At 38.3% G+C, this 9,961-nt stretch overlaps 2 protein-coding genes across 2 annotated transcripts in view; both read right to left on the bottom strand.

Annotated features, from left to right (window-relative positions):
• The window catches only part of LOC111261173 (anoctamin-7), an 11,779-nt gene extending 8,222 nt beyond the window's left edge, over positions 1-3,557 (bottom strand). The window contains exons 1-5 of the mRNA XM_086968593.1: positions 3,546-3,557; positions 2,918-3,171; positions 2,190-2,356; positions 1,791-2,011; positions 1,034-1,229 (exon numbers count right to left, since the gene is read on the bottom strand). Of these exons, the coding sequence (XP_086824719.1) occupies positions 1,034-1,229; positions 1,791-2,011; positions 2,190-2,356; positions 2,918-3,171; positions 3,546-3,557 (850 nt within the window). The remainder of the gene's footprint in view (positions 1-1,033; positions 1,230-1,790; positions 2,012-2,189; positions 2,357-2,917; positions 3,172-3,545) is intronic.
• Positions 3,558-5,678: 2,121 nt separating this feature from the next.
• On the bottom strand, positions 5,679-9,653 carry LOC147753381 (anoctamin-7-like). Its single transcript, XM_086968590.1, has 5 exons — positions 9,589-9,653; positions 8,997-9,187; positions 8,156-8,296; positions 7,277-7,395; positions 5,679-6,753 (listed from the first exon to the last, which is right to left on the bottom strand). Exons 1-5 carry the CDS (start codon positions 9,635-9,637, stop codon positions 6,498-6,500), a joined length of 756 nt encoding a protein of 251 aa, XP_086824716.1. The 5' UTR covers positions 9,638-9,653; the 3' UTR covers positions 5,679-6,497.
• Between the last annotated feature and the right edge of the window lie 308 nt (positions 9,654-9,961).

Raw genomic sequence — 9,961 nt, 5'->3', positions numbered from 1 at the left:
AATTAATAATATAAAATGGGTTTATTAAACTCAAGTTAAAATTTAAGTTTATTAAGTCATTTTATATTATTAAGAGTGTGTTTTAAACGATTGCATATACTCATTCCGATGTTGGAATACTGAGTTCGTGACCTGTATCTATGAAGTTTTCTTTTCACCGCCAATAATGGTGAATAGATGAAATTTCATTTTTTTTTTGCTTGATCTCGCTAAAAATTTTCACGTTGGTGCTGAAAAATTCATACGACGAGTTTTTCCAGAATTCCCCTATGTCAAATGTACAGTTAGAAATTTCATTCGCAGATAACTTGGATAGGTGCTAATCCATTGACATGAAGCCCGGGGAATACAGTGGATACGAGAGAGCACCTCATTCGGGATCTTACAGGGCGGTTTTTTCTGGTTTAACCATGTGTGCTCTCGCAAAGAACGGTGACCTTTTTTTTCTCACTAATTTTAAAGTGCGCAAAACCCTTTTAGTCCCACCAAACGAAAATCAAGGACTTTCTTCGATTGACAGCTAGCTTAACCCTACACCCACGAGTATCTTTTGGAACCGTTTATTGCTGCTTTCTCCATGCCTTCCTCTGCATTTTCTCACACACGTTCCGAGACAAAACTTCCCGTCACCCGCAACTGTTATATGTGAAAATCTGTGTTTGCCACTCTCGTCTTGCCAGTAACGGGCAAGATCTTAAGAGTTAAGACGAAGTGGTATTTCGTTGTTCCCTTCACTTACCAATTTTGAAGCTATTCCGCGCTACTTTCCAGCAATTTTTTGACTGCGGTGAAAATTAAATTAAGGCAAGTTTCGAAAAAGCACCCTTTTTCACTAGAAATTCCATATTTGGATCATGGGTTTGATATGAAATTTGGCTCGCTACATAATACAATTGAAGCCAACTTATGGAGATAAAGGAAAATTTGTGCATGGCGTGCAGAAAAAGGCAGACAGGTCTTTACTTATGCATCAATCTAATATTAGATAGTACTTTACCTTTATCTACCTAAAGTAAGTATCATTACAACGTACCCCATTGAGTGAGCTTGTGAGCCAGCTTTCCATAGACAGTTTGCAGGATGACCATGGAGATGACATTGATAAATGCTCCGCTCCATGACGATATCATATGAGCGAGCCCTTTTAATTGTTCTTGACGATATAGAGGGATCGAAATTAATATCCTGAATATGATGATTGCCAGCATGGCAACGAATACAAGCGATGCCTAAAATTTGACACAGCCGTAACGTCGAATTGAAAAAGCCAAGTAATTGTCTGATGTTAATAATGTCCTGCAACGAGTCATTTCATCCAGGACAATAGATATTCAGCGAGAACACTGATACTAAGAGGCTTTACTTTTGTGGAAACAGAATGATGGCTATTATAGCGGTTCACACACTTAGAAGTTTGCCATATGTCAATAATGATATGATAAATCAAAATCAATTCAAATTCTTGTTTCGAAATAAATGGCTGAATTTTTCGAAATTATTATTTGACAGTGTTACTGCTTCTGCATTATCAAAACACAACAATTTATTATATGCACCAACTGGCTATAGCTTGACTGGCATGAACGACTGAACTATTGTCGATCATTATTGACTTTATCTAAATGCATAAGATTACCTACTTTGTCAACTTGTGAGTTCAAGATCGGGTCATTTCGTTCCGAGATCAGAATCGGAAACATTCATTTGTTATAAGTCCACGATGCTACCGCCCTCTCCATTTGACGGATTTGATTAATATCGTACATAATATATATAGTAAAGATTCGAACCATAAACAATAGAATGACGTAGCCGGTAACCATGCGACGTTTGCGGATATCAGATGGAAAAGATGGTTCTAATTGTCGAGTGACCGGATTCCGTTTTTCGGCATAAGCGTGTATAGCGAACTCCGGCCGTGGCGGTTCCTCATCTTCAACATAATTCAAACAATCCCAATCGTACACGAGGCGCGCACATTCGCGTTTCCAGTACTTCAAAAACGCGACGGCTTCATTTGAAGGTTAGGCAAAGATTAGAGTACAGGTTTAACTTCTCATCAATTTATATAATCAGTTTCATGTACATGTAGTACAGTAGAAAGGGCTAATTGAGAGACACAGGGACGTACTGGTAAACATAGATGCTATATATTATATAGTTGCATATACAGTTCAAAGTATACCTACCCCAAAATGAAAGAAAGCAAGCATAGAATGCAGTGCCGGGATGATCGAACAGATAGGTGATGTGTGTCATCCAACAAGTTTCCGAGAGGTACCAGAATGTACAGCCGAGACTCTCGTCACAACGAGGACACATTTTAAAAAAATTGCCACTTTTACACAGTTGCGACCTGCGATCAAATAGCGATATAATATGTACGCCACTTTACTTTAGCATAAAGTATATATTGGATTATATGTATACAAAAAGCGGTCTGAATGAGAAGAATAATCAATTTGGCTAAGAAATATTTTTTCCGCCCGGTGTGGCCTCATTAGACAGCCTGACGGCCAGCTTTTCCTAACACGAAATGAGGTGTGACTACGCTTGGATTCAAACCCAAACCATTACGTATTTGTACAGCATATAAATAGTAAAATTTTTAACTAAGTTAATTAAGTAATTGTATTAGATGCGTACATCGTCGAACGCACAACAATGACAAGAAAAACTTGTTCAGTCACCATGAAAAAACAAAGTAAATTTGAAAACATGTGTAGCAAGATTGATTTTTGTTTGTTACGTATGCCGCACGCAGCCCAAAATACATACGGCGTTACGCAGCGTCAGTGCTTACTGCGAATTTATGAAATGTAACAAGCTCGAGTTATGTTTTGGTTGACTCTGCGTATATGTCTTTGTTTTAATTTATCAGGAATTTGTTGTGAATCATCAGCTATCCTCTACTTACGTTGGATGATCGGTCGCCACATTGAACATTCCATAAACAAAGATAAGAAGTCCTAGAACGGATGCTGGTAATAGCCATACCGTGTAAAATCCTAACCAGGCGAAGTAAAGGGCGATTCCTTCGCCGAAATACTCGCGAATATGGTCAAGGGGCTGAAATTTATACCAACGACCCCACCGTGCCCAGTATTCGTACAAAATTTGACGTCGTGTGTAGTTACATGGTTTTTGATCTCGCGGGGCCTGATAGGAGCCCTACAACCACAATAATACACTTATCTTAGGAATAAGCCAAACCTTGGTTTTAGGAAGGACCAAAAAGGGCATTACCGAAGTGCCACTCCGTTTAATTCAAAACATATTTTACTAACAGACATTGATACAGCGAGTAGGTAGAATTAGCAAATCCATATCTAAAATACCTAATACGCTGGTTTTCGGTAACTAGTAAAAATACATGGACGTAACATGAAAAAGACTTTTCATAACTAAGGTCTGAATAATTCGGAATGATAAGGCAACTAGGGAAGGAGTTTCAGGTTCTGAAGGGCTTGGAGCCTGGACATTGACACGGCACTTGATAACGAAGATCGCAAGCGAGGAGCGTTAGCTATGGGTGAAAATCGTACCGAGTACGGCATATAGACTGAAGCAAAAAGGCGTACTGATGCTGTGGATAGATAAGCCAAGAGACAGACATGAAGCTAAGTAGTATCAAGAAGAGTGTAAAAACAAGAGAAAGCAAATGCAGCTAACAGATAATGCTTAATTTAACCCTACGGCCAGCCTACGAGACCACTACGTACCTAGCTAGCGAAAATGATTGCCATTGATCCATCTAAAAAGCTGTTGCCTTAATTAGTATATCTTTGTCATAAATATAAAGGGTTCTCCCCATAGACATGTATTTTAAAAGAGCGAGCATTTTAAAAAAATGACAAACATTACGCTGTCCAGAATAACAACATTGCCTGCGGAAAGGATTAATCGGAGGACAAGCAAATTGAAAGCTATACGCTATATATAAAGCGCTTGTTTTGTTATCACGAACGCCTTAGTTTTAAAATTCGTCTGATCTTTCACTCCTAAGAGACCCTGAAAAGAACCGTTTGGTTTGCCTTAAATTTTGTTTCGTAATGTTGTCTTGTTGAATCATATTATTTTTTCCTGTTATCGTTGTCAAGTCACCGTCGTTGAACATTGAGCTTTCAGTTCTAGTTCTCTCAGTTCCAGACCATGGATATGTGAATCGACATAGTTGTATATCTGTAGACCAATGAGTTCTTACTGGTAGCGAAAATATCAGTTCAGAATGCTACAAATGACGATATGTTTGTCGCGTGCAACTGAGAAGAACGTATAGTTAATCGTAATTGGATAGAGGTTTTTCCCTTCTGCTTTCCGAATTGTTATAACAAAGCATCATTTTAGCGAAACATTTAGTGGATTTCGTCGTCTTATGAAAGGTAATTCCTTATAATTAATAAACTGTATGGTTCTTAGGTTTTACGCTTGTAGTCTTCGCTACAATGGGATGATCATATTTGTGACGTTTTAGTGTTTCGAAACATCTAACTGATGATCGGTAAAGCTTTCTTTAATCGTGTGTTTTGGCGGTGGTAGTACCTCAAAAAGCGTTGCCATCCTCCGTTAAATGACTGAACCAATGATATTCCTTGAAATTTTCAGATAATTGTTCAATGCAAACATTGCCTATACTTCGGACCACTATCTTCACAGAAATGTTTATGTATTTCCCAGAACGTATGTATAGGATTTTCGAATGATATCAGTTTTTCGAGAATGAGGTCGATACCTTTTTGCAATAGAATCCCGCTTTGGTACAATGTTTTCAAGAAAAGCAACCTGACTGTCGGAATTTATGCGAATTTTTCTTTGTTGATGTCTAGTAGAAGCTGGAAGTTTTCGGCATCAACCTCAACAGCATTTTCAAGATTGGCATCTCTTTTAACAGCAGGTAGAAGCTGCTGCGGGACGCCGCCCGAATATAGCATTAAGATTACTTCAAGAAACTCTTTTTCAGTGCACATATCGCCAAGGGTTCGATCAATGACTTCCAAGGCCTCCTGACTAATCTACCGTTTTTGAATTTCCTTCTTTGTTTTATACTTTGTTCTCCTTAACTTCAATAGGAATCGAGAGTGCATCGTTTAAATCAAAGCGGGCCGATGGTACTACTGCAACGGTCACTTTTCCATCTCGACTTATTCTGGCTAGAATTAAATTCGTCACAAGAGATCTACTTACTACTGCTTCCTCTGAAGCGTTGACGAAGGTAATTGAAATGTTGTTCACTTCTAGACAATTGTAAATGTTATGGGTTAAAAAATGGTTGATGGGTGTTAACGATTTCGTTCTGATCATTATTCTCGTATTGGAGATCCTATTGAGTGTCGGTGTGCTTGTACTGCTGGTGCTGATATGGTTAAGAGCTCTCCTAAGCCTTTGTCATTAGACCTGAATGCGTACGTACCTTAATGGAAATAACTCAAGCTGAGTTAAAAAAATTAGGTAAGTACCTTTTTTGTACGACAGAAACCGATAATCTTGTATACATATCTATCGGTCTCTAATATTACATTCTAATGAACGTTCCCGTGTATTTAAAAAATTTCTCCTAATTTTCCTTACTTTGTCTACATCTGATAGCGTCCTTCCGGACCTGTCAGTATGCTGTAACAGGATCGTGTTCAAAAAAAAGGCGATACCTTTTATACTACGCATTTCGTAGTATAAAAGGTATCGCCTTTTATACTACGAAATGCGGAAATACTACTGCCGGAACATTTGCCTAATATACGGTTACAACACTATAGCTAAAAAGACAATGTAACAGCGTTTTGTCAAAACGGAAAACGATGTTCGGAACCTAGAGGACGCTTTTCACTCTAGCTAAATGTCTGCCTTAGACAACGACCGCACTTAGCAAGAAAGACGGTCCACAAACAATTCAGTCATTGGCCAAAATTACAAAGTATTGCTACATTAAGGTCCCTTCAAGCTTTTTGGGTTTACATGAAAATTTCGGGCATATGCATCTCATGAACTCTCTGGATTCAATAAAGAGTTACAGTTTAACGCTGAATCTCAACTTCTAGATTTTTGCACACAGTTGTCGCCGGTGATAGGAAGTACCTATTCGAAACGGATGGCTCTAGAATAGTCAACCAGGAAAGATTATACTTAGCATTTGCTGGGGCTGTAATTCACTGGGAATTACTTTTCACGAACGGGACAGTTGACCGGCATGTTCATTTGGTTTATCGAGTTAACTAGGCTATTGAAGAGAAAAGGCTTAACCAAATCAAATTATTGCCCTTCATGACAATGCGAGGTTACACGCAGCAAACATCGTTAAAGGTGCTCTTTAGACTTCGAAAACGAAGCCTACGCCGATAAATTTTCATTTTTTACGTTCACTGGGCGGGATTGACAGAAAGATGGCAGAAAACATGACGCCAACAGTGACCAAGAATATATAACATAATAGCTTATTGTCACAGAACTAAAAAAAACATAGTCTAAAAAAGCGCGGAATTTTTTTTTTACAATTTAACATATTACACTGATAGGACAGACGGCCCTCGGTCATGTCCAGTAAAAAACAAACAGTAGCTTAAGACAAAATGACAAGAAGTTAGACTCGCCTCATGTAAAGGAAACGCCGCGGTAAAAGCCCCTTCTTCGACGAGCCGATCGATGCCGACATATCCCTTCCGTTCATCGCCGAACTCGGTTTTCCGGAGAATTTCCTGAGCTATTCGAATACGATGGCCCACCGTAAAGTAATTCTCTTGATCAACCGCCCCCATACAGCTGGCAGAAACAGATTCGAATAAGAAAAGATGTCATAACGTAACATTAAAATGCTCATATCAGTCGTGTGGGCAACATGTTGCGAACCGTAACAGCCATAACATTGCAGGAAACTGATATAATAATCATATTAGTTTATTATGATTTTTAGGACTGAAGCAATACTGATTAAAATCATTATGTATATAGCACTCTGTATATTGAAATATGTAAACATACAATGAAATTCAACTTGAATAATTCGGTTTTTAAAGATTTGACCTGAAGATAAAGCCGTGTGTCATGTTATTTATACTTTTTTACGGAAAGCAATATAATAGAAAGGTTGAAAATAGTGTTTAAAAAAACAGGTCAGATTTACGCCGGGCAGTGAGACGCTAATCCCGACAGCAAATCAGCTACTATTGTTCTTTGTTCAATCACAGATATTCTGAGTTTTCTATGCAAATTCATCACACACAAACGTAGTCTCAAGGTTGATAGGACTTTTTGGCAAGTGAAGTCGAGAGAGTGATCTTCTTACTTCGCCAAGTTGGCAACCTTGAAGTGGGTCGTGAAGCACCTGCGCGGGGTGTTAGGTACATCCAATTCACAAAACTTGACAAGCCAACGGAAGTAATGCCATCCTGTCCACCTTAGGTCCTAAGCATCGAATCAAAGCAAAATAATTTCTTAGTTAATACCGTCGTTACTGTGAATTCATTCACTTCATCAAATCACTTCCGTAGAGTGCGCGTTTTTTGTGGGCTGACAGCGTTGTTGTACTTTTATGTTGTCTGCGGTTGAACAACAATTTCCTTCTCCCGTAATGGTAATTCGGTAAGTCGACATTTTCCTGGGGATTTGTTTGAAAAGGGTTGCAAATTTATGAGATGTTTATATTGAACAGTTGAACGTTTTTCATATTCCATAAAATAGTGACTTTTTATTAGTAAAAACTTAGACTGAACTTATTAGAAATTGTTGAAGTTTGGATGCGAAAGTTGAAAAACAACTAAACTATAATGAGAAAATGTTCCACTAAGAGAAAAGAAAGTGATCTAACATGAGGAATCTCAGACTAGGGCAGCGTACACAATCGAAGATCACTTTTATGCAACCACGCCGAAAACCCATTAGTACACATGGGTTGAGTCCATACCACATTTTCTGGGCTATAGGCTGGGGCCGTAAACACAGAGAAATTCAGCTGGTGATTTCATAACATTATAAAAGACCGTTGAAGAAATGAGGCGCCCTATGACAAATAAATACAATTTACATAGAATTTTGTTGTGATTGAACTTCTGAACTATGTACGAACACGGACTAAAAAAAAAGCTTAAAAACACGAATTTAAGCATGTAACAAACGGAAGAGCAAACGACTTTCAACGAATAGTTCCTGAGAGCAATATACCGACCTTTTTCGGGATTGACATCAACGGCAGAGGCGTCCTGAAGCAAAGTAACTCGGCATATTTAACGCGTAGGTCCCAGGGTACCGACAATTTGATGAAATGAATTTTGTTTGTGCTTTGTTTTCCTCCCACTCGAACGGCCTCCTACTAAGCAATAATATCCCAGTATCTAAAACCACGTAATTTAACTCTTTCTAAGATTAGTTCTCGTAAATGAAGACTACCATAACGGACTGCTTAATGGATCTCCTAAACATGAACACTAAGATTCAAAATTGATTATGGATTATGCAGTCGGACCATTATGCACTATACTATATATAGGTCTAAGAGTACTTAGGTCCACACATCGTTTATCTCTCAGCGCCCACAGTCCTGTCACACCGACATTAATGACCATTTAGGGAAATGTGTATGTGATGATGCTAACATCATTGCTTTGACTTAAAGGTTAAACTGAAGTTACCCAAAACTTTCTACTATATAGAAATGCATGAACAAATATCAGGCCCGCTCTTTGATTCGATATATTTAATCTGAGTTTAATAGATCGGGTGAGCATGTCAGTCAGGCTACGGGCTCCTTCGACAAAATCCAATTATTTCAAATTTTGCGCCCTAACAGGCAAGCCCAAAGCATCGACATTTGTTGAACCGGTGAGTCTCATTAACTGAAAGTTATACTATTGACGCCACAAAGCCAGCATTTTCGCAAAAATGCATCGAGTCCCACATATCGAAATCGAATACACCCCTTGGCCATCGACTTAGCATAAAGAACTGGTAGTATCGTATATATATATCGTATGGTAGTATCGAACTGGTATATCATATATATGACGAACCTTTTCGATAAGCACCCCAGCAGTTCTCAGATTGTTTACAAAAGCGCGACGCCATTCTTTCTCTCGTAGCATTCGAATAAGAACAGGGTCTGCTTCTACGCCTTGGGCCGCTAGTTCAGCTGCATATTCGTCCAAGTTCATAGCGAGTATTGGTTCCTGCTCCTCGTCAGTCTCGTACACCAGCAAAAAATCTGCTCATCGTCACGTGGCAGAAAATTGATTGAGAACAGCAAAAATAATAGAGAAGTAGTTGAGAAACTTTAGAAGAAGATTAGATATAAATTATTTGATCTGGGGTTATTTATATTTTATGATTTATATGAGCTCTTATACAAGCGGTCCTCTGAAAGAGCCTTACTGTATCTGATCTGAAAAATTCGCTGTTGTAAACCATGTCAAATATTTTATGTAATTTATCAATACTTCGGTACTATATTTTATCCTATGTACTACTTTCGATTCCTACCAATAAAAGATGGTGTGCAGAGTTACTCAATCCAAACGGCCATCAAAATGCTAACTTCACTGAATGTAAAAAAACTGACAAAAACATGTTATTTTTACTCCTGAAATGATAACAGCCGATTTTTACCAATTTTTGTGGTCCCATCCTTAAAATAGTTGTCACGAGTTTCTCGCATCGTTCTCTCTTGATGACCCTTTAAGCTGATTTCTTTTGCCTCATTTTTTCACAGCACCGCATGCAAGCGAGTTTGTTTACGCGGAAGTGAAACCGGTTAGAAACAATATGCAATATTTATATTATTTAATCTGATGTTCAAAAGGAGAACATTTAGTCCTATGGTACGCTACTTCATCTGAAATATTGAAAGTCGGTTTCCTTATATTGAATATAACTATTGACGATAATTCTCCGGCGTACACTGCAATTATTAGCGAACTCAAGCACGCTTTTTCGGTTAGTCAGGGCATTTTATCAAGTATTAAAAAAAATTGGGTAAATT

Source organism: Varroa jacobsoni, unplaced genomic scaffold (assembly GCF_002532875.2).
Source record: "Varroa jacobsoni isolate VJ856 unplaced genomic scaffold, vjacob_1.0 scaffold_527, whole genome shotgun sequence".
NCBI lineage: Eukaryota > Metazoa > Arthropoda > Arachnida > Mesostigmata > Varroidae > Varroa > Varroa jacobsoni.
Note: the sequence above shows the minus strand (reverse complement) of the source record. Positions and strands in the feature narration are given on the sequence as shown.

Coding starts and splice junctions, on each gene's coding strand:
- LOC147753381 (XM_086968590.1), bottom strand. CDS start 9,637: ATGCGAGAAACTCGTGACAACTATTTTAAGGATGGGACCACAAAAATT. Junction 9,188..9,588: donor GGATGGGACCACAAAAATTG/GTAAAAATCGGC, acceptor GACGATGAGCAG/ATTTTTTGCTGGTGTACGAG. Junction 7,396..8,155: donor TGATGTCAATCCCGAAAAAG/GTCGGTATATTG, acceptor TTCGATGCTTAG/GACCTAAGGTGGACAGGATG.